We start from the raw sequence: 25,339 nt of genomic DNA, 5'->3' as shown, positions 1-25,339 counted from the left end.
CATATTATATAAATTTATTTGAACAAAATATATTTAATTACATTGACCAAATGTGATTGCAAAAAAAAAAAAAATATAAATAAAGCATTATAATAATAATATAAAAAAGGAATTATTCAATATTTTCAACATTCTTTTAATATTATTTGAGCTACACTTTTATAGGGAATATAAATTAATAATATACTTTTCACGTAATAAATAATAGTATATAAATTGGCATATGATTTTAGATATATAAATATGCGGCTAATGAAAATAGGACAACTTTTTTATCATGTTATTAGCGTAGTTAGATATATATATGTATTTTATTTATACCTTTCATTAGAAATGTTTTTTTGCATTGTTTGTGTAATTTATTCATCTTTAACAAGTTTCTTCTATATGTGTAAAAGCATATTTACATTGGCAAATCCATGTTTATATGTTTTCCATGTATTAATTATAATTAATAAACACGGAAATTAACACCCATACACTCAGCTATTGACAATATTTTGGAAATCACGCGCAACGTTTTAATATTAAATATATATTTAAATGTATTTATGTATATAATGTAATACATTAAATTGCGAATTAAAAAAAAAAATTTCATCACACCAAAAAGCATATATTTATTTTTTCAAAGCATGTGGCATATATCAAATAACAGGGAATTTTATAAATATAAAGTTTTAATTATTATATCGATATTATTAATATTGTTATTAATATTATTATTACTTATTTTATTCTTAATTTTATTATAACGATAATTAATGCAACAATTACCATTGTTATTAACATTATTTTATCATTAATGACATTCTTGTCATATTATTAGTATTACTATGGAGAATAATATGTATTATTATTTTTACGCTACCATTTACTACATTTATACATATGTTGCATATATTATATAATATGTATTTATGAGCTTCTATTTTTCCCTATATTTTTTTTCTTACTATTTTTTTTCGAATTTTGTTTTAAGCTATTATTATTAACTCATATTTGATTATACTATTTAATAATGCTTCGAAGTTTATATTTTAAAATTTTTTATCTTAAATAGATTACCCCGGTTTTCCATTTAAAATTTACGATATAACATTTTATTTTTATTCTAGAAATGCAAATGAGCTTTTAGAATTTCATCTCCTATTTTTTTTAATTTCGCTGAAAAAAGGGGTATATACGTTTATATATTATCATTCCTTTTTCTTATTTCTTTTTCATTTTTTTTCTTTTTTCAAATTTGGAAAAGTTTAATAATGCCAGATTTATACATTTTAATAAGATGGTTATGTAAAGCAATTGTAAGTTCCCTTTTTGGGGATGTGAACATAATTAATCCTGAAAATGTTCCCTTGTACGGATCTGTGATATTTGTTGGTAATCATAATAATCAGTTTATCGATGCATGTGTACTAGTAGCAAGTATTCCTCGTCAGGTAAAGTTTATAGTGGCAGAAAAATCGATGAAACGGGCAGTAATTGGGGAATTGGCTCGTGTTGCTGGATGCATAAGTGTTAAAAGACCTGAGGATTTAAAATTTAAAGGGATAGGGCGTATATACTGGAATACAGGGGATACAAAAATAAAAGGAATAAATACCCGATTTAAATTAGATGTACAAATAGGAGATAAATTAATGACTCAGAATAAAATATTCAGTGTTACAAAAATTGAATCTGAAATAGAATTAATTCTTCAAGATCCTATAAATATAAATTGTGAAGATAAAGTAAATGGTGTTCCTTTTAAAATTGTACCCAAAATAAATCAAAGTGAAGTATATAATTTAGTTACTCATAGCTTGAAGAATGGAGACACCATTGGAATATTTCCAGAAGGTGGATCTCATGATAGAACTAATTTACTTCCATTAAAACCTGGGGTTGCTATTATGACGCTTTGTGCGTTAGCCGATGGAATAGAAGATGTGTCAATTATACCTGTTGGACTATCTTATTCCAAATTATATCAATTACAAGGTTGCGTAACAATTTTCTTTGGTAATGCTATAATAGCATCACAAGATTTATGTAAAGATTATAATAATAATAATAGAGAAACTATAAGTAAATTACTTGCTAAAATCGAAGAAGGTATGAGAAGTTGCATGTTAACATCAAAAAATCATGAAACAAGTCGATGCATAGAATTATGTGTTAGCTTATATACACCAGAGAGAATGACTATATCAAAAAATAAAATTTATAATAATTTACAACTTTTTTCTGAAATGTTTTGGAAATTTGGTAATTCAAAAGAAATAGAAAATTTATGTTATGAGCTACAATGCTATGAAAAATTATTAGAAGCGAATAAAATTAAAGATGATGAAGTATGGATGCTTAAACAATCTACATCTGCTGCGACTTTAAAATTTATTGAGCAAATTTGTAGCTTAATTTTTTGTACAATTTTTGGTATGACTTTTTCTCTTTTGTGGCTACCTTTAGTTGCTATATCTGTATATTTAGCAGAAAAACATAGAAAAACATCTTTGAAAAATAGTTTAGTCAAAATTCAGGGTGGAGATGTAGTAGCGAGTTATAAAGTTTTAGTATTATTAGTATTGCTGCCAACTTTTAATATTATTTATGGTTTATTATTTAGTTTATATTTTTATCAATCTTGGTTAAAAAGAATTGCTTTTACAATTTGCAGTATATGCATTTTGCCAATATGTTATTATATTAATATAAATTATTCGGTTCAAATACCCACACTCTTAAGACAAATGAAAATACATTTGAAAGTTATTTGTGGAATAATTAATGTTTGGAGAGATAATGAAAGGGAACTTATTAGTATGAGGCATGAACTCCAATTAAAAGTTCGGAATATTGTATCAAAGTTGGGTCATAAAGTTTCAGATAGTTTTCTTGATCAGTTGCATAGAAATATTCCAAAATTTGTTATCAACGCTGATACTAAAAGATTAATACGAGGTAAAGATGAATGGGTACCTATTTTGAAACGTTCACAATTGGAATATAGGGAAGAAATTTTATAGTATGATTATATGGAGCAACCATTTAGGATAAGTGAAAATAAAATGTTAATGACACAAAAAAGAGATTATCCAAAAATAATTAACTATATCAAATATAGTATATAATGAAATAATACAATAAAATACCGACAAAATAGCTTATTAAACTATTTTTTATATTAAGCAATGCATATAAATATGTATATATATTTATAACCTTGGTGTGATTAATATATCCCACATTACTCACATACTTGCTTATTATATTTTATAACATAGTTTTTTAACGCATACACACACCATTATTTTGAAATGTATTTGCATTTCACATAAATTTTATTAATTTCTCATTATATAGATATTACTTTTTTGCATTTGTTAATTTTATATACTTGCTATAAGTATATGGTATATACTTATACAATTATGACGATTAAATTATTCATGTCTTTGAAAAATTGTTTATGCTGAAAAAAAGGTAACTTTCCCATCCTTTATTTATTCTATCGCATTTCATCTTATTTATTTCCCATTGTTCATCTTCAATTTTATATACATTATTTTAATAATATCAATTTGTTTTTTGTAATTTTTTTTTTCCAAATTTTTAATTTTACTTTTTTTATAAATTACGAACTTATATATATATATATTTATTTATTTTTTTAAAATACATATATAAAATTATAAAAATAATAATATATAATTTCGTAATATTGAATTATATGAAGAATTGACTAGCAATAATTGTCTTATTAAATTTTAAATTAATTTTATTTAATTCACTCTATGTAAAGAGCATTTTAATTTAAAAGTTACACACGCATCTTGTATATAGAGAGATATGCATATAATACAAACTAGAAATGTTTACAAAAAAAATTAACAATAAACATGAAAAAATTTGCAGACAATTTGCAATAAGCATATATATATGCAGTTCATGGGCACCATTTCATTTGTGTAATTAATATATATTTTATGTGTATGTGTTTAAAGTCATTCCATAATTGGTCTATTCGTCATTCTTTATCATTTTCGATTTTTTTATTATTTGGGAAAAGTATTTTGATAAATTAACAAATAAAGAGTAAACACACATAAGAAAAAGACAAATGAATGAAAAAATATTATTAAAGAATGTTTTTGCATATTTTTTATCAGTTTCCATTATTGATTTTTCTTCGAGCTTTTGGAAAATAAATTTCATAGTATTCTTTTCCTTTTGTAAATATATGAGTTTTTTTCTTTTTACAACTTGTAATAAATTAATTAATGCTATATCATTATTTATTTTAATTCCCTCATTTAATATATGTAATGCCTCATCATATTTTCCTAGCATAAAATATCCTTTAGCTAGTCTAAAATATATTTTAGCATTTAGCTTATCATTATCTTGTGCTAGTAATGAATATTTAACACATTCAGAATATTGATTTAATTTTAAATGTCCTTGAGCAATATTACTACAATAAGTAGAGTGTAATTTTTTAAATTCATTTAACTTTTCACTATTTAATTCTTCGTGTTTTGATAAAACATAATTTATTGATTTTAATCCTCTTTTCCATATTTTTAAAGCTTCTTCATAATCACCGTTTTTGTATTTTTCATTTGCATCATCTTTGTTTAGTTTTTCATCATCAGAAGCATCTGCATTCTTTAAGTTATTTAGTTGTTCCTCCCCCTTTTCCTCATTGTTATCACTCTCATCATTTTGTGATTTCTTTTCAGCTACCATAAGAGGGTCCTCTTTTAAATATATGCTTGGTAATTCTGGGACATATTTTTCAGAAACATTTGTGCCTAAATTTTCATTTTTATTAGCATATTGTTCTGGTTCATTGTCTACTTTTTTTAATTTAGTATGATTCGAAATAACATCCATACTTGTTTTATTGCTTTTTGTATATTTGAAGTTTATGCAGAATATATGTTGAACAAATTATAAAAAAATAAAAGCTAAAAGGAATTGTAATTTTAGTTGTAAAATATAATTTTATTATTATAATAAATCATTTGGCATCTCACATTTTTATTTATTTTATTAAAAAAACATGGCTAAGCTGAATACAGACACAAAAAGTCGTTAGCTAATTATGAATATTATTTACATCGTCTGAATGCCATATTTTTTATACATAAAATTATATTCCAGTGAATTCCCCTTTTTTTTTATACTATAATCGTTAAAATCCCAAATTATAAAACGAATAATCATCCCATGTATAATTTTTTGACTGCCATGAAATTTGGATTTTCAACAAAAGAAATTGCCAAATAAATTATAAATTAAAAAATATATAATTAAAAATACTAATAAAATATATAACAATACACTTATAAAAAAGGGATTAATAAAGATATCCGAAAAATAATAATTATGTGTTTACGTATTTTTATTTATTCGTAATTTATAATTTGTTTCGTTGGTATGTTTTTTTTTAGCCTGTAAATTTTATGGGCATTTAATAGGTATTTCGGTTTTAATATATGATAAATTATGTTCTAAACTGAAAAAAATATATTATTATATTATATTTTTTTCTTTTGGAATAGTATATACTTATAACAAACTCTATTTGTATATTTAAACTACTTTTAATTAGAAAATAATCCATCTTTCAGCAATAAAAAAAATTGTTAGTTTTCGATTATTAGAAAATTTTGTCACTCAGTTGTTTATAACTCCAACTGAATAACTATACGGAATGGTGATGTAAATACATACATATATATATATATGAAGAGAAAGAAACATGCTTATATCAAAATATTTGCGATTATGAAAGTATATATGTATATTTTTCCTATTTATTTCGTAATATTCCAAAGAGAAACGATAAAAATATGGTGGAAATATGTTTTTAAATCAATTTTTAATATGTATCGAATTTAATACAAAATTTGGGAATAAGATACAGTGACAAATATTTTCCACGCTATTTTATATAATCAATGTAAAATGTACAGGGCTTTTCAAATTGGATATTTACAATTCGGTAAAGATAGCACCATATGAGAAATTAAATGAAAGGAGCAAAATACTAGATGTATACAAAAACGGTTGTTATAGAAACACAAATATTCATTTGTTTATTAATCTCTTTATTTGTTTGCTCGGTTATCTCATTATTTTCTAATTTGTTTAGAAGTAGTCGTAGGTATCCAAGTGTTTTAGACAATTCGCCAACTTGGCCTTTTGCTCATAATTATCATATTCTCGGTTAACCAAATTCTTTATTTTGATCATAAACACATTTGATAAATTATCTCCACACAACAATATATCATTTTTATTGAACATTCTTAGAAAACAAAAAAAATGGGAAATCATAAAGTTAAAAAAGGCCAATATTTTTTATTATATACGCATATATTGGATATGCTATATATGTATTCATTATATACTTTGCTATTTATGTCATTTTAAAATATTATTTAAATAGCTTACTCTAATGAAATCATTTTGGAAGATTCCATAACATTTGGGTAAAAAATAACTAATGGGTCTTTTGATAAAAAGTCAAAGTCCCATAATTCAACACGCCCATCATCTGAGCAACAGAAGAATGATGTCGAATTATTGGGTAACCTGAAATGGTATAAAAAATAGGTTTTATATGTATAGATGTAGGAATAAATATATTAAATTTTATAGTTTATGCATATTTTTCCTTTAATATAACCATAGTATATCATTAATTGATGAATATGAATTCTTAGATTTAAAAGTTGTGATTTGCTCATTCGAAAATTTATTCCACAATTTAACTGTCGAATCTTCCCCTGCACTTAGGAATATATCATGATCAAATTGATTTATCTTAACTTTATTAACAGCACCCAAATGTGCATAATAATAATTTAAGAAGGATTTATGATAACAACTGTTGCATCGGTATATTATTCCATTCTTTGTTCCTATATTTGAAGAGGAAATAATGCATCATATATATAGAATGCGCAAGTATCCTTATAAAATAACATTCCATTCTAAATGAAACATATAAGAATATACTTATGATAAACTAACCAACATAATAATACGAATGAATTGGTTTTATCTTTTTATCTATAATATTTTTTGTTATGTTTTTGTAATGGTTCGATAATTCCTCTTCCTTAGAAATAGACTTAATAAAATCAAGATCATCTACATCTTTACGTTTTTCTGTACCATTTGAGTGATGAATATTTTTATTTAACAAATCTACTTCGTCATTATTTATATTATCATCATTATTATCGTTAATATTGCTATCATTTGGACTGTATTCATTATAGCTTTTTTCGTTTTTATGAAAATTGTTTGCTGAATTTTTTTTCTCAATATTACTGATAATAAAATCTTCATCATGCTGCATATAATTATCGATGTCTATACATGTCAATGATGAATTGAATGGTTTGTTTGCAAGACTTTTATTTTGAAATATAGAAGATAAATCTGTGTATAAATGATTTTTTTTATTTTTTAAATATAATATTTCTTTATTATTTAATTCTTTTTGTATATCCCATTGATATACTGATCCATTTTCATGCGCAGAATAAAAAACGCATTCATTAATAGAATTAGAAGTATATGAATTTTTAAATGATATATCATAAATAGGTTCAAAGCAATTATCATAATTTTTTATCATTGTTGATTTTAAAACAGGATTATTATCATTATTTCGTATATCGTAAATATATATGTGACCATTACATAAAGCAGCTACTAAAATACTTGGGTTATTATTAGAGTATTTAATTTTCATAACACTTGTATTTAAATTATACAATTTTATAGGATATGTTGGATTGATAAAACTAAATATAGCAATATTTCCTTTACTATTTTGAAAATTTCCAATATTTAATGTATTTGAATAACTAGCTGTTATATAATCTTCATAAAACGTATTTGTATCCATTGAAGTTACATTTTTTTCTAAATTTTTATAATGAAATTGAAATAATTTATCGATTGATATGTTTTTTATATATTCTTTTCTTTTATAATTATATAGTATATTATTTTTATACTGTGTTTCTATATTTTCTTTTTTATATGTATTTTCTAGACAACTTATATTAACTTCCATACAATCATTATCACTCATATTATTGTAAATACAATCATTTTGTTTAACTTCTCTTTTTAGTTTTATTCTATTCCCATTAATAGACATGAATTTTTTTTTTTTTTTTAATATATGTAACAATTTTTTTTTCTCATAATTTTTAGGTTTTTCTAAATTTTGATCATTTTTTGTTTCATGATTGGAAATAATATTAATACTTGTAGTATTCTTATTATCTTTAAAAACATCGTCTGCAATTAACGTGTTTATTTTTTCTAGCTTATCCTCATTATTATCATGATTTATAATGATACTTAATATATCTTGATCCCATTGATTTGTTTCATCATTTATGTTTTTTTTTAAGAGAGGATAAGTGATTTCTTCATCTAGGTTTTTATTATTTGTGTCTTTATTTTGTAGTTTATAATCAGCGTTAATATTGTTATCATCTATAATTTGATTCTTTTCTTTTATTTTTTCTATTCCTTTTCTAGCTTTGTTTCTTATTTTAAGTATTAGTTTGCTAGCCATAATTCGCTTAGATATAATTTCCTTTTTTCCTTTTGGTAAAGAACGCAATTTTTTTTTTATTGGGTTAACAATAGTATTTATATTTGCATTACTTGTATCACATTTTGTAGGCATTTTTAAAATGTCTACAGTGTCTATATATTTATTAATCTGATAAAAGTTAATTATTTTTTTAATATTTTTTTTAATCTTTGTTCTTATAATAGTTTTTTTTTTTTTATAATTAATGTTAGGATTAGTAAGAACATCGTAATTTTCTCCATCAAACATTTTTATATTGTTATTTTTTCTGAAATCTTTAATATAACTTAAGTGAATATTTTTATAAAGCATTTGCTCATAATAATAAATATTTTGTATTATACATTTTTCTAGTGTTTTTAATAGTAATACAAAATTTTCTTTATTTAACATTTTTTTTTTATTATTTATTTTCCATGCTAAATTATTATTATCATCATCATCTTCTTCAATTTTATTTTCTTTTCCCTCTTGATCATCACCTTGTTCTTTTTTCTTTTTAATTATAGACTTTATTAAATATTCATCTTCACTAAAACTGCCTTTAAAAATAGGATCAAAGATAAAGTTGAATAATATACACATAAAATGAAAATCGATAAATATTATGAATAGTCATAAAATGATGTGAGTAAAAACGATATTCTATTTCCTCTTCAACAATCTTTGCAAATTAAGAGTATTTTAGGCATATAAACATATTTACAAAAATATATAAAATGAAAAATGAAACAATATTTGATGCACACCATTCTGTATATTTTTCAAAAGCACACAAATTTACATTGGAAAAAAATGTTTACTGGTCAAAAACTTCATTGTTTTCATGTTTTTAAATTTTCCCTTCGATCTAAATGTTCTACTTTTATTTGATAAGCTTCTAGACATATTTTTTGTTGAAAACAAAGTGTTAAAAAGGGATGTGTTGTTTTTTTTAGATTTATAAAACGACTTTGGTATAATTGTTGTTTGTTTATTATCAACAGTATTTTTGTCAACCACTTGAACCCACATATTTTTTTTTAAAATTATTCTTTCGTTAATGTTTAAGGAATCTCCGTATTCGTCCATTATTTTTTTAAATTTTTTATTTCTGTATTTTATAAATTTTTTGTGGAGAAGTTCTGGTCTGTAAAATGAAGAAATGAAAAAAAATTATGAAACATATTTAATATAAATCATGATTATATGGATTTAGATAACCATAACGACGAAAGTATGTGTTTTTTCGATAATTATTATTCCCATTTAGAACTATTTAATTGTTGAGTGTGGCAAAACCCCGTTCGCCATTTGCCTAGTTAAATGATTTTACATTAATGCATTTTCGTTATATATTTTATTATAATTTTTTTTTATTTTTTATTTTAACATGTTTGTTGAGCTTCGCATAGTCAATTTATGTAATTCGTATAAATTCGTTTGGGAACTATTGTTTTGCTTGTTAACAATGGAGACATAAACATCTTTATTTTTTCTGAAGACATTCAATGTTTGCATGGACTTATTTATGCAATTACTTTCGTCGTTGTTTAATAATTTTTTATATCTTTCATTTGCTTTCTGAACTTTCATTTTCTCTTCTTCAGAATCATTTAATATGTTTGGTATGTTCAATAAGTTTATCGTTTCCGTTTCAGTTAAAAGGATTTCTGAAAGATATGCAATATAAAATTGAAAATATCAAATAAATCAAAATAAATAAAATTGGTGAATTTTTTTGCACAAAACCGGTTTAGTAAAATTTACCATCGTAAAAATCTAAAATTTTCTTTTCATATTGCTCATATCCTGAGCGATTAGTTCGATTAGTATCTTTATGTAAATGTATATTTTCAAGAACATTCAAATTGGTATCTTTAATATTTTTTGTTTCATCTTCATTTGATATTTCCGAAGGTTTTTTTTGATCGTCGTACTCAGGTTTGGTATCGAACTGTTTAAGTAGTCGATCTAGTTTATTTTAGAAAACGCAAAAATGATATAGCGTGTTTTAGAAAGTATATGTATGAAGGGATAGAGAATCAAAACGGTGAAGATATATTCCTAATAGTTTTATGAGTCTATATTTTCTCGCCTTTTGATTATATATCACATGTTGTAGAAAATTTTGATATAATCATATTTTAAGTTGCATAGATTTCATATATAAGTCTTTATATTTACCGATTCGGTCAAAAGATTTTTTTGTCTCGATTTCTTGAAAGTTAAAATATATTGGCTTTGGGGTTATATTTTTATTATCCAAAATGATTTCAATTTGGTCATCTTTAAAAAAGTTAGAAAATGGGCACAAATAGATAGTTGCATATATATATGCATATAGAAAAAATGTCGACCTTTCTCTTGCGTATATAAATATTATGCACAAATATTTGATAAAAAATTATTTTTCATATAATTTTTACTTACCTTTAAAATCGCCATTTTTCTTATTTGATTTGTTAAAACAAATTTTACTAATGTTGTTTTTTATTTTTTTAATAGTGCCTAAGCCTTCTTCCATCTCTATTACTACTACTGGCAGTTTTTGCAAACATTAATTTTTTCCATAAAAAAAAATTACACTTTTATACGTGATTTTTGCATTAAATGCAGGCAAGAATACTTATATATGTTTGTATGTAATTTATAATATTTTTTATTATAATAATTTTTTTTCTATTACTTTTTTTTGTGCTAAAAAATAAATATGTAAAATTTGGGGGGAAGCCTACATACATGCAAATATGTATACTAATATACTGAAGAATTTTTCTCAAATTTCGCTATAAAGGCATGTATAATCATCAATTATATTACTTTTAATTTATAGCATCTTAAATAAAACTACCCCAATGTGTGCGCAAATTTTCATCGAGCTATAATATTTGTATATGTATTTAATTTCATACAAGTTTGAGAAAAAAAAATCTACAATATTAGCAATTTAAATGAAAAAACGTCATTCACTAAAAATAAAACAATATAGGATATATATGCATATATATATTTATGTATATAAATGCATATGTTAAATAATACGTCCGGATATTTACACTAGTAGAAAGCAAATGAAAGTTCGAAAAAAAATTGTAGAAGCTCATAAAATCAATAAGTAAAAAGATGCTTGTCTTAATTAAATGGAGAAAATTAGGAATAAGAAATAATAGACTTCTTAGCACAATAAATAAGGAATATTCAAGTTTTGTAAATAATAATTCCTTAAATTTTTCGAATATTAACGATGATTTTCATTTCACAAATAGTGATGAAGGATCAAATTTTGCAAATAGCGTCGCTGATAAAACGGGGAAGAAATGCGATAATACTTTTTTTTTTAAAAAGGAAAAGTTTAATGACATTAAAAATGTAAATATTAATAATTTAAATAATAGAGAACTATTATATTATATTGGGTATTGTAGTAAAAATAAAATATTGGATATATCAATGTGGGACACTGTAATGAGTGTATTAGATATAAAAGTAAAAGATAGTATAGATATAATTTCGAGTGATTTTAATAAAAATAAAAAAAATATTTTAAATTCTAAATGTTATGGTAGAGAAGAAAATTTTAAAAATCCTTTTTTTGATATACATGATTTGATGAAAATTTATCAAAATATTTGTTATATTAATTCTTATTTTTTTTTAAAAACAAAACATGAAAAAAGTTTGAAAGGAAACGAAGATACAGCTAACAAAGGAAAGCCCAATAAGTTTTTCCAAAGCAAGAAAAACGATTTGGATGAAAATCATATTTTTTTAGAAGATGGAAAGAGTTGTGAATTAAATAAAAAATTAAAACAAATACACACAATAAATATAGAAAATACGATTGAAGAAAATAATACATATCAAAATAGTACGACTTTAAATAACGTGAATAAAATAAATTATGAATTTTCTCCAAACAATAATAAAAATAAAATTTTTGAATCGGAAAAATTTATTTATATGGATAATGCTAATAATACACACGAAATAAATATGTTTTACTGTAGTAATGGTGTAAAAAATATGTTTAATTTACTGTCTATTTTTTTTCTTCAAAATATAAATGTTATAAATAATCATTATTTATGCCGCTTATTTTATGGATATAATAAAAGTAAATTTTACAATGAAAGATATTTAAATAATTTATGTTTTGAAATAATTAAAAGAATAAAAAAAATTCGAACATATCATTTATATTTAATATTAGTTAATTCATATTATTTAAATTATATAGACAGCATATTTGTTAAAATAATTTTAATTAATACAATAAATAATTTATCGCAATTACCATGTGAAGCAATATGCCACATTTTACATATTGTCCCGTTATTTATTAAATCAGAAAAATTATTATTTAAAATTAATGTTATATATTCAAAAAAAATTGCAACCTTTAATCAACTTATTCATTTAGTTACTTTATTTAAAAAAATGTTACAGCAAAAGCTTATTTCCCAAAAAAATATATTTCAAACATTTATACATTTAAATAAATTTATGTTAATAAAAAAAAAAAAAACTACCAATATTCCATTTAAGAAAAAAAATCCACAAGGTAAAAATTTGAGTGAAGATACTTGTTCTGCAGATGGTGATGAACTAATAAATAATGTAGTAAATAATTTTAGTGCCTATAATTATTCAAATAAAGAAAATAAACACGAAATATTTAATTTTGATGATACTATAAACCTAGAGAATAAAGATGATTCCTTTTTAAGTACTCATAGTAGTAATGCTAATGATATATATAAGAAAAATAATATTTTGAAAAATGAAAATTCACTCATAACTTCAAAAGAGGAGAAACTAGAAGAAATCGAATATAGCATTTGTACCGACACACACCTGATTAGATATAATAAAAACCTAAATGAGGATAAGGGAGAAAACAATTATAATAAGGATAATTTATATTTTCATTTGAAGATAATAGATATGCACCTAAGGCATGATTTTAAAAATATATATTGTCTTTTTCCTATTGAATATAAAAATTTTCTTCAAAAAGTGAGGAATATTTCATGTAATATTAATAAAAATATGCAAGGCGAAAAAGAAATATTTATATTAAAAAAATATATGAAAATGTTAAATTATAATTTTATTACTTTTGTATATGGCCCATATATTTTACATATATGCGATCCGTTTTATAAAATATATATTGATTGGAAAGACTCATGGAAATTATATCCAGTTTATAAACAAGCTTCTCAGAAAAATTTTGAAAACGATAAAATGAATCATTTAAAAAAAGAAGGATATAAAGAAATATTAATTTGCCATGATATGTTTAAAAAGTGCAAAAATGAAAATGAAAAATTGCAATATATTAATTCTATCTTAGAAAATACAGAATTTTCTAAATGTTTAGCTAATATGAGTAACAAAAATGATTCGACTATTCCGTTGCAGGAACAGTACATATATATATAAGTGTGCTCACGTATGTGCGTTTGTTTATCATTTTCGATGCACTATGCCTTATGTATATTGTTTTTCTTTGTATATGCTTCGTTCTCAAGAATACGATTTTTTAAGTGGATGGATATACACAAAATATCCTTCTGGTTGTGTATTTTCATTCCTTTTCTTTTTTTTAATGTCTTTTGTTTTTGTAAACATATAGTGGAACACATCTTATTTATTTTCAATTTTGCTTTTAGTTTCGTTTTTTTTTTACGTTGAATAAAGCGCATTGCGCATTATGGTGAAAGATAATACGATAAAATCGTTAGTTTATATTATTACATACATATATATCCATGTAATAAATTACTTCTTATGAATAGATTATAATAATAAGGTTTACAAAAAATACTTAGCTGGGCTATAATAATATTAAAAATATTTAATTTGTGTATTTTGTATTATTTATTTGCAAATATGTTGAATATTAAAAACATAAAAAAATAAAAAATATAATTATGCGCAATGTATATATATACAGACAAATAAGAATATATATATATATATATATGTGAACAACTTTTCCGATATTTTGGTATTTAAAAAAAATAAGAATACAAATACGAGGAAAAATTAATTTTATTTATAACATAAAAATTATCATATTTATCAATATAATCAAATTTGAGCTTGTTATATAAATTAATAGCGGCTTTATTATAATCTATAACATGCAAGTAAATATACAAAGGCATTGCTTTATTTTCGCCACCATCATGTAAGTTTGTAGTATTATAACGTTTTATTAAAATTTTTTTATTTTTTTTTAAATTATAAGCAGATAATTCATTAAAAAATATGTTGAAAACTTCGTCAGTTATATTAGAGCAAGCTACGATATTGTTTTCTTTTGGGAATTGTTTACAAAAATTGGTAGTAAATGGCATATTTTCATTTTCTTTATATTTCATATTTTTAAAATTTTTACCATGAATAATGCTATAAAGATCATGTAAATAATCATTTAGTACAACATTTTTATAAAGATTTATTATTATGCTATTACATAGGCTATAATTTTTAGGATATGTACCATTGCAAATATTACTCAAATTATTATCATCATACAATGGGTCTTTGCCATTGCATGGAATATAGTCCTCTGTTCTGATGTTTGAATCTTCTCTTTTTTCTTCATTTATTAATTTTCCACTGTGTTTTTGCTCTTTATTTTCTAATTTTTCTTTCTTTGAGGATGTATGAATATAATTTTTGCATGACTCTTCACATATTTGGCTATTATATGCTTGGTCATGATAATTATTTTCATGTTTTTTTTTTTTTTTTTTCTCTTCAATTTTTATAACCGATGGAAAACTGTCAGTGGGATTGTCGTATAATATTCCCTCATTATAATTTTCGTCTTTGACAATATTATTTGATAAATTATAAAAAACATCATTGTCTACATAACAATATAGCTTGTTATTGTATAAAAATATTCTGTATATGATGAAATAAAAATAATAGATGGTATATTCAATAAGATAAGAAGCTAAATTTAATCCCCTAAAATATTCACTTATTCCAACTGTTAAAATATATATATTATTAATATTTCCTGTTAAATATTTTTTTGTTATTTCATTAATATTTTTATTCATATAGATTTCTTCATATAATTTTTTTTCAAATTGAGGATTTGTATGTACACCTTTCATTTTCAAAACTGTTAATTCTTTTAATACATTATTATTGTTATTTTTTTTTTTTTTCGATTTTTTTTTTCCATCTATTGTGAATAAATTATAGTCAGGATTTTTTAGATCATTTAAATTAGTAGAAAAGGCGCTATTATTATCATCCTCATTTATCATATTATTATAAGTCACAACATCGTCAATATGCTCTTCATTAATTTCATCTCCAATATCATTGTCATTGTTTTTTTCTAAGGAAATACAATTTTCTAAAAAGTTCATAGATGTTTTACACATATTCTTTATATGGCTTTTCTCGTTTTTATTATTAATATAATTTTTCATAAAATGATTATATATATTAATATAATCTTTATCATCGTTAAAATCTCCATAATTTATTAAGCAGGATATGCTTCCAATTAAATAATTTTTTCTCTCTTTTTTATAACTTATATTATTCATATTATAATTAAAAGAATTCAACATTTCTTTGTCAAAGTATTTTTTTCCATTAGTCAATTTTACATCATCATTACGATTATGTGATATTCCATTTATTTCTTCATACCTTAAATTTTTTTTTCCCAAATGGTTATATATATCTTGAATATTGCTATTATTTGTTATTTTTATGGGGTCATTTTGCAAATATTTATTAGACTCTTTCTTAATATTACTATATTCTTCGCTTAACGTTGAAAAGTTAGCATTATTTTCTTTCTTACTTGGCTCTTTATGTGAGTTTAAAAAAGTATGATTATTTTTAATATCATTATTTCCCTTTTTACAATTATCATTGATTTCCTGAGAATTAGGGATTACATAATTTATATCATTGTTGTTGTTGTTGCTTCCACTCAAATTGTTATCACTAAAGGAATTTGTTTTTTTTTTCGGTGACTTTATATTTATATCATCGTTTTCATTAGATGCATCACACTTGTCTAAAAATTGAATATAATCAAGTAAAATTTCTTTTTCAGTTAATTTTTCTATAGTTTTATTTTTTATTAAATCTGTTATAGAATCATTGTTAATATAATCAATAAATGAATATGGTAAGAAAGCTCCTATTGAAAAAATTTCATCTGCTCTCCATTTTTTATGTATTATTTTTTTTTTATTAGAATTTATATTTGAATAATTTTTTATAATTCCTATATTTTTTTGGGGATTATATTTTTTTCCACACAATTCTTTTTCATCTTTTTCATTATCACTTTTATTATTATCATCATCATTAGGCACTTTTGATTGTTTCTTTGGGCTTTGTTCATCATCATTTGTATTTTTTGGAGTATTATCATATGTACTTACTTTATTCTTTAATATAGAATCCTTTGTTTTCTTATAATTATCACAATATTTGGCATATTTTTTATTATCTAAGGTGGTTCCAAATTCCTTGGATATTTTTTCAGTAATTTTGATCACATCATCATCGACTATTTTATTATCGTCAAAGTTACATATACTAAAATAAAAATCTGCATGATATTTTACAGGAAATAATTCTTTATGCAAATTAAAAGTATCATCGATATCGGTTTCTTTTAAAAAACGAAAATATACCAAGTTGAGGATATTTATTTTTTTTAATATTTTATTTAATAATATTTCTCTATCTTCACATAAATCTAAGAATAATTGTGAGTTTAAAATCTGTTTATCCATATCATCACGCAAAGCAGAGGATGTTGACACAAGCCTTTGCTTAGATAGTTTCTTAAATAACCCTAATATATTATTCACAACTTTATCATATTGAAATTCAATAAAACTATTTTTAATATTCATGCTTTCAGCATTTTTTATGTCAAAATCTTTATTTTTTGAAGCATTAGAGTTATCATTATTATTTTCTTTAATTTTATCCATATCTCGAATTTTGTTCGCTTTACTAAGCTTTTAGTTAAAAAAAAATTATTATATATATAACTGAAATAGGTTAATATTTGAGATGCTTATTAATATGCGAGCATCTTGGCAAATAAATAGATAAATGAAAAATATATATACTTCACAAAAGAAGGATGGGCAATACAAAATTTGTCTATATGCTTTATTCTGTCTTTTATGGAAATTAATATTTTGCTATTATTTTCCTTTAACATTATTGTATATACATCTTTATATTCGCCAATGAAATTGAAAATCACAATAATATTTTTTTTTGCAAATATAATTTTGAGTGTAAACTTTAAGTTAAAAAATAAAAGACACTTTACTTAAAATATAGCATGCAAAAAAAAGGAAACTATAAGTAAAGAATTAAATGGTATATCATAAAAAATAAAAACGAATTTATCAGAACAACGATTTTATAATAATAAAAATAGTATGCTAATATTGTTATAATAATTCGTCATAAAAAAAAATCAGCCATATTAAAGATATTATAATAAAAACTGCTCGGTAATAACAAATTTTTGCATCAATGAATATTAAGGATTAAATGAAGCAAATTTACAATTAATCAGTTACATATTTTGTTTTTATCGAAAATGCATAAAAAATGTTATAGTATAACTATATTTGAAAATATTTCAATGTAATAAGATTAAAAATAAAGAATAATTATAATTAAAATAGTCGCGCCACTAAAATAAATATTATAAAAGTATATTAATGATAATATATATATATATATATATATATATATATATATATACAACAAAATGATAATAAAATATAATAAAATAAAAAAGAGGAGTAACTGAAAAAATAAAAACAATAGCCACTGTGCATAATATATATCAAAATTCGCAAATATTGTAGCACCGTTTCTAGTTGTTCTTAGCATTTTATTTTGAAAATAATGAAATGTTTCTTTTTAATATTATATACTTTATATGAGAAATTATCATAACATTTTATTTATTCTGTGTATTTTAATATATGCAAAACTCAAACAAAGTATAAAATTTCACATTATGTATAAAAAGAAATAAAATATAATGCTTAATGGTTATAAAATAATGCATAATTTTTCTGCTTCTTCCTTGGTAGTAATCACCTTGATTGTTTTAAACGAATTATTTTTTTACTGAATATTTTTTCCCACAATATAATAAAAATAAAATAATAAATAAATATATGTGCAATAACGATAACTATAAATGAAATATAGTAATAAATCAAATCATAATATTTAAACGCAAAATAGTATATATTTATCAACTGAAACGGATTTCACACAAAATATATAGTATTATTATAAATGTCTATTGGTTAATGTCATGTTATGATTTTGTTACTTAACTCTACTTTCGTATAAGATTGTTGATCTGTATTTATTAACAGGGAGTGGAAATACAAATATTCTATTAATATGGTTATAGACTTATATATGTATATTTATTTTTACATAATCTTATTACAAATATGGTGTGTTTCTGTGAAAGCTTGCTATAAGCATATGCATATATATACTTATATATGATTTACCGAATTTAAAATAAGTTTATTCATTGATCAGAAGGAAATACATGTTTTCTATGTTTTTTTTATTTCCCGTATATGATATAATATTGATAGCAGCATTATTCACCGTACCAATGCCATTTTTCTTAACATATTTTAAATACTAAAAAATTCATATGAATGCATATCTCTTAATACTGTATATAGCATTTAAAGAAAAATACTATTCTTATATATAAGAAAACTTAATATAGTATATATTAAATGATAAAAAAAACTTATAATTATACAAGTGTTCTTATTATATATATAAAAGATATACTATCATTTGTATTGTCTGAGTACTAATATTATCAATGCCACATATAAAAATTATATCTTATTCTAAATTACATATATAATTTCATATTCTCTATTCTCATAATTTATATGTGTATGCATAATATTGGTGAAATATTATCACATTTCCAAAAAATAATTTATGTTATTTATATTATGATCGCTATTATTATTCGATTACTTTTCTCATATATTATATAATGCATATAAAGCGATGTTTAATGGGATATTTCTAAAAGCAGTAAAAAAATCCAATAAATAAAAAAGGGAGTTTATAATAATATAATATATATATATATATATCAAAATATTCCCATTTTTTTTAAATAATCTCATGAAAAAAAATATGATAATACATAAAATATTCGAATAAAAATAATTCCTTTCCATAAAAAGGAATCTACACTAAAAAAATATGTGCATTTTTTTCTTTTCAAAACGTGTATTTCTGTAAATATAAAACGCGAGCTTTTCAGCTTGCAGGCTTATAGCTGATCTTCTTCATAACGTTATAATTTACTTTTTCCCCTATAATTAATATCTTATTTCTATGTATGCTTTATTTCATCATGATGACTAATATGATTTCCCTATTTTATGTTCTTAACATTCCCAGGCGTGAAAAAAACAATTTTTTGGGGTATATAGAAAGGCGTAAGTATTTATTTTTTTACTATGTAATTTTCTTTTTATTATATTGTTTTTTTATATCTTAAAAAAATGAATGTTACATTTTTATTCCTTACCATTGAATCTCTTTAGCTATTCGTTTACTGCACACACATTGTCATTTGAGGGAAGATTAGAATCCATGAATTTATAAATTCCATATACATTTATAGCACATGGGAAAAATAGAAACGAAAAAGCTGTATAAGGTTTATATAAACTTTTAATATCTTTCCATATGGTAGAAAATGTATGATATAGTATTGCCATTTCAATAGTATGGTTAATGAAAATGTGGTATTTACTGTGTGTATATTTTACAATTCTGTTAATAGCTGTTTTAATTAAATTGAAGGTACCAGTGTAATATAAATTAGTTTTTATAATTTTAATTTTTATATAAATTACAATTATAAAGAATTTTCTGAAAGTCAATGATTTTCATTATAATTTTAACTATATGTAAATGTGTTTTCCTCTTCGTTCTTCCTTTTTTTTCTTGAATGTCAAATTGAAATGCAATAATTAAAATACGATAAATTTAAAACACCGTAAATTATAAATCACTTGAATGACAAAAAACATAAAATAAGTCTATTTATTCTTCATTTAAACATTTATTATTTTATTATTAATTATTTTTTTTTAATTCAAAAAATATTAACTATTCAATAAAAAAAATAATATGTACATAAGTGCATATTAAAAAAATCAATAAAATATATGTAAGCCAAGAAGTGATAAAATATATATAACATTCAACCATCAAATAAAGCTTTACAAAATTAAAATTAAATTTTGATGTTATTAAATATGATACTATTTATGAATTTCTTGTTTTAATTTTTTTTAAATAATAGGGGAAAATGAATTACATTATAAATGTATATTTGAAATGTTTTTAAAAAATAATTTATCAATTAAGTATTTACAATGTTTAAAGTTGAATATAGCTTTATTAAATAATCGAAATAATAATTCACTCATATGTAAAAGGTGTAATTCGGTTAGTACAAATTATTACACTGAGGATATCAAAGAAATAAAATGGGCACGCTTATATAATATTGAGAAAAATCAAAAAAGAGGGGTATGCACTTTGAAAAAAAATCAGGCAAAAAAAAAACCTAGAAAAGTCGGATTTGCTCAGCAAATTACAATCCAAAAAAGATTTAAGTACACAACTTTTGATATAGAAAATAACACATCCTCTAAAGATATAAACTATGAAAATAAAAACAATGAGTGTGTAGATGAGGATTCATCTGAAAGTTATTGCGTAAACAACAGGGAAGACAATTATCAGGGTGAAGATAAAAATAATAATGAAAATTTTAATTCGCCTAATGAAGAAAACAATTGCGCATATTATGAGGAAAATACACAAAATGAAGCGTTTGAAGAGCTCGATGATGATATTGATTCGTTGTTATTTACAAATAATCTGAATTCAAGCTTTATTGGAAATTTATGGCATACTTCAGCAAATAGTGTATATACTGACGTTGGTAAGAATATATTTAGTTCTATTTCAACTACAAAAAAATATAAAAAAGATACATGTCTTCATGACGATAAATTTTGTAAAAGTTCAACCTCTAATGATTTTAATTCTAATGAAAATGAACTCGATCATATGAAAAGAAAAGGTAATAAAATAAAAAATGGAGAAAACACAAGTTTAAAAATTGAAAGGAAAGAAAATGAACTAGAGTATGAAACAAATTGTAAAGATGGTATATATGCAGAAAATTTAGTTGATACTATAGAAAGAAATAAATTAAAAAAAAATGCAATTTTAAGTAATTCAATTGTTAAGAAAATATACGAAGAAGAAATGAAAGAAGCGAACAAAATGAAAGAGTATTTTGAGAAAAACGAAGAAAATTTAATAAAATATAGAAATTCAATTTTATGCAAATTAAACATATCAAAAGAATTGTCCAAAAAATTTAAACACTTATCTAAAGAAACAAATATATTCAATAATGAAAAAAGTAAAGAAGAATACTATAAAAAAATAATTGATTCTCTTAATTATGAAAAATTGCAAGAACCATTTTATAAAAGAAGAAACAGTAATAATAATAATAATAATAATAATAGAAAAGCCAAAAACTATGATAAAATTGAAACAATAAAAATATTAAACATTGATAGTTTGCCATGCAATGTTTTAAATAACCTATTTGCATATAAAATTGTAAAAAATTGTAGCGCTGAATTATGCTTAAAAATAATAACTAGGTTAGGTATGTATAGAGACAAATACTCTCAAGTTTCTTACGAAAATATGATTAATTATTTAAGCCAAGTAATTACAAGTAGCCATAATGCAGAAATAATTTCGCTTTTTTCACGATGTTATGAAACAATTAGTATACCGTTCTTAGTAAATTATGTAAGAACGTATGGAACATTCTCAAGATCGTTTATTGTTAATATGTATGATAAATATTTTAGAAAACGATTATTTGATTTTGTAAGATATGAAAATAATATGGGAATAAGGAAAATACCAAGTATATTAACCCACCCGTATCATTTGTCATCCTACATTAAATTATTAGGAGAATGTTCAGCTAAAAAAGATATGTACATACAGCTTAAAATGAGGGGTCATATTCCATATTCACAAGATTTTAATGGTGAAAAAAAAACTGATGAGCTTAATTATTTAATGGACCTAGAAGATCATTCGAAAACGAAAAAAATTAACATCAATTATAATCATAATAGTAATAAGTTGAGTATGAATAATAATGTTAAACGACCCAAAATATATGACGCTATTTTATCAGCAGAGTATACAGGGCTCCCTCTTGAACACTTTATTGAAAAAGAACAGAAAAAATTAACACGTTCACATTTGAAAGCTACCCAGCTGGAAGAACAATGTAGTAATTTAATACAAGAAATCAAAATTGTGGAATTGAACAAAGAAGGAATAGAAGAAGAATATGATGAAGATAATTGTACAAATCGAAAAGAATCCCAAGAAAACAATATCGAAACAAATAGTATTATATGTAAAGAAACACACGTAGAATCGTGTAATTATGAAATGGAAACGAGTGGTAATTTCGAAAATAGTGAAAAAACAACCGATAAAAAATCAAACGAACATTTCAACTTTATTCTAGATGACAACTGTGATATTTATGTCTACAAAGGATTTAATAAATTAAATAAATCGTCGTTTAAGTTACAAACAACCCTAGTGAAATCTGAGAAAGAGCAAGAAAGTAACTTAACTTTATATTCAAATAAAGATGAGAATTTTGAAGAAATTGATAAAGAGCAAAACAATGAAGCATTATGGGAATTACCATGGAAAACTAGAAAAAAAAATTCCTTTTTTTTCAAGGGACGTTTTTTTAAAATATTGCCCGATAAAGGATGGACTGATGTTAAACATATATCAGAAAAATATATAAGGCCAAGAAGAAAAAGAAAAAAACATTTTATTCGAAGAAAACGAGTTTTACAAAAAAAAATGAAAATTAATTTGTTTAAAAAAAAAATTTTAGAAAAATGAATAAAAAAAATAAAATTTATTAAATATGTAAGCATATAAAAACGTCTACATATATAATGCATATTAATAATTAAAAATACAGAGATTTTTTTCGTTAAATGAAAGCAATAACATGCTAATTCACAAAAAAAAATGATGCAAATAATAATTATATATGAAATATTTTGTGTATGTCTGTAAATGTATTTATATGCAGACCATGCATATTTATTCGAGGATAAGTTTATTTTCATAACAAAATTAAGATAATTATTTACTACATTATATAAACGTAAATTTATTTTTTAATGTTGACTTCTTTTTTAATTCAATATTTTTATATGATTTCTGTTTGTTACAATACCATTTTAAAAATGGTATTATCTATTATTGAAAATACCTTCTTTTTATAAATTTGTTTGTAATCGTTATAAAAATATAAGAGAAAGAAAAAATAACCTACATATTTATAGTTATTTTATTCTTATAATTAATTCTGCATGCGTTTATATATTTATTTTTAATAAAAAAACACCTCTATAAGACAAATTATATATTTCATTCTTCAAAATAAAATTTTTATAATAAAATTGTTATGGTTCTTCGCATTTATAAAACATATTATATTCTGTATATACATAAAAACTGTCCATAATAAATCACTATTTGTTAAAATAATATTATCCAGTAACTGCGCATCGTCCTATACTATCATCAATTAATTCAGTGAAATTAGTATATTTATATTCGACTGAATATATACTGGTAGGCTTCGTTCTTTATATTGGCAACCTATATAAGATGATGTTCAACTTATTTTATTGGCATAATGGGATGCTAATTAATTTGTAATTATTTTTCAATTTTTTATAAATGATGGCTATCCTTTTCTATATGTACATTTTGAAATAAAGCATTGGCTGGTGATGTACATGATGTTAATGATAATATTCTTTCGATGTATGCATCACTATAATCATCTCTAAAGGTTTTAAAACATAGTGGTTCGATTTGTGTTTTTCTTAAATAACTGTCCCAGCCTTTGAGCAAGTTTCCTCCATCAACATTACAATTTTTGTGATATTCTGTTTCAAGCCTAAATATTTTTTCTTCTAAAGCCTTTATTGAATTTTCCAATTTTTTTTTGCATTTTATAATATCTTTTTTAACTTTATGCTTCATTTTGTTTTATCAACTACAAAAAAATGTAAGAGAGGACATTAAAAATCTATAGTTCTTATTAAAATCCGTAACTCCCCTTAAATTAATATATTTTTCCAAAGTGTAATTAACAATTGTTATTATATATATACTTATGTATATATAATTACTTAGTTACATAAATCATGTTTATTATATAAAAATATGTACATATTTTTATATAAAATTATGTTTCCAACATTTTTTTTTTTCGTTTAAGCAATTATTTATTCGCATTTTATTATCCTTTTTATATATATGATATTTTTTTCAAAAAGTTGGCTAATTCTATTTTTTTTTATTATAAAAAAAAAATATTAAATTTTTAACCCCCCCCCAAAAAATATTATATGCTCATTTTATTAAACGTGATAATTGAATTTTTTTGTATTATTTCTAGCAAATACATTTCACAAATCGACTCCGATTTTTTTGTATTTTTGGTGACAGATCTTTTGTTTATTA

The 25,339-nt window shown here is 22.5% G+C and overlaps 8 protein-coding genes across 8 annotated transcripts; 3 read left to right on the top strand and 5 right to left on the bottom strand.

Annotated features, from left to right (window-relative positions):
• Positions 1-1,262: 1,262 nt before the first annotated feature.
• Positions 1,263-3,014, top strand: PBANKA_1428500 (glycerol-3-phosphate 1-O-acyltransferase, putative; the record flags this gene model as incomplete). The annotated part of the gene is made up of 1 exon (XM_034567632.1): positions 1,263-3,014. The coding sequence occupies one exon, from the start codon at positions 1,263-1,265 to the stop codon at positions 3,012-3,014; it is 1,752 nt and encodes a 583-aa protein (XP_034424109.1).
• A 994-nt stretch (positions 3,015-4,008) lies between these two features.
• Positions 4,009-4,884, bottom strand: PBANKA_1428400 (tetratricopeptide repeat protein, putative; the record flags this gene model as incomplete). Its single annotated transcript, XM_034567631.1, has 1 exon — positions 4,009-4,884. The coding sequence occupies one exon, from the start codon at positions 4,882-4,884 to the stop codon at positions 4,009-4,011; it is 876 nt and encodes a 291-aa protein (XP_034424108.1).
• Positions 4,885-6,144: 1,260 nt separating this feature from the next.
• PBANKA_1428300 (WD repeat-containing protein, putative) lies at positions 6,145-11,129 on the bottom strand (the record flags this gene model as incomplete). Its single annotated transcript, XM_034567629.1, has 9 exons — positions 6,145-6,304; positions 6,451-6,591; positions 6,686-6,920; positions 7,033-9,165; positions 9,427-9,752; positions 9,996-10,275; positions 10,373-10,576; positions 10,790-10,891; positions 11,036-11,129. The coding sequence occupies 9 exons, from the start codon at positions 11,127-11,129 to the stop codon at positions 6,145-6,147; spliced, it is 3,675 nt and encodes a 1,224-aa protein (XP_034424107.1).
• A 599-nt stretch (positions 11,130-11,728) lies between these two features.
• PBANKA_1428200 (conserved protein, unknown function) lies at positions 11,729-14,050 on the top strand (the record flags this gene model as incomplete). The annotated part of the gene is made up of 1 exon (XM_034567628.1): positions 11,729-14,050. One exon carries the CDS (start codon positions 11,729-11,731, stop codon positions 14,048-14,050), a length of 2,322 nt encoding a protein of 773 aa, XP_034424106.1.
• Positions 14,051-14,622: 572 nt separating this feature from the next.
• Positions 14,623-17,604, bottom strand: PBANKA_1428100 (asparagine-rich antigen, putative; the record flags this gene model as incomplete). Its single annotated transcript, XM_034567627.1, has 1 exon — positions 14,623-17,604. The coding sequence occupies one exon, from the start codon at positions 17,602-17,604 to the stop codon at positions 14,623-14,625; it is 2,982 nt and encodes a 993-aa protein (XP_034424105.1).
• A 2,646-nt stretch (positions 17,605-20,250) lies between these two features.
• Positions 20,251-20,427, bottom strand: PBANKA_1428050 (conserved Plasmodium protein, unknown function; the record flags this gene model as incomplete). The annotated part of the gene is made up of 1 exon (XM_034567626.1): positions 20,251-20,427. The coding sequence occupies one exon, from the start codon at positions 20,425-20,427 to the stop codon at positions 20,251-20,253; it is 177 nt and encodes a 58-aa protein (XP_034424104.1).
• Positions 20,428-21,052: 625 nt separating this feature from the next.
• PBANKA_1428000 (conserved protein, unknown function) lies at positions 21,053-23,695 on the top strand (the record flags this gene model as incomplete). The annotated part of the gene is made up of 1 exon (XM_034567625.1): positions 21,053-23,695. The coding sequence occupies one exon, from the start codon at positions 21,053-21,055 to the stop codon at positions 23,693-23,695; it is 2,643 nt and encodes an 880-aa protein (XP_034424103.1).
• Positions 23,696-24,541: 846 nt separating this feature from the next.
• On the bottom strand, positions 24,542-24,856 carry PBANKA_1427900 (histone acetyltransferase subunit NuA4, putative; the record flags this gene model as incomplete). Its single annotated transcript, XM_034567624.1, has 1 exon — positions 24,542-24,856. One exon carries the CDS (start codon positions 24,854-24,856, stop codon positions 24,542-24,544), a length of 315 nt encoding a protein of 104 aa, XP_034424102.1.
• Between the last annotated feature and the right edge of the window lie 483 nt (positions 24,857-25,339).

The sequence above is a fragment of the Plasmodium berghei genome, assembly GCF_900002375.2.
Source record: "Plasmodium berghei ANKA genome assembly, chromosome: 14".
NCBI classification, from domain to species: Eukaryota; Apicomplexa; class Aconoidasida; order Haemosporida; family Plasmodiidae; genus Plasmodium; species Plasmodium berghei.
This window is presented reverse-complemented; position numbering and strand designations above follow the sequence as displayed.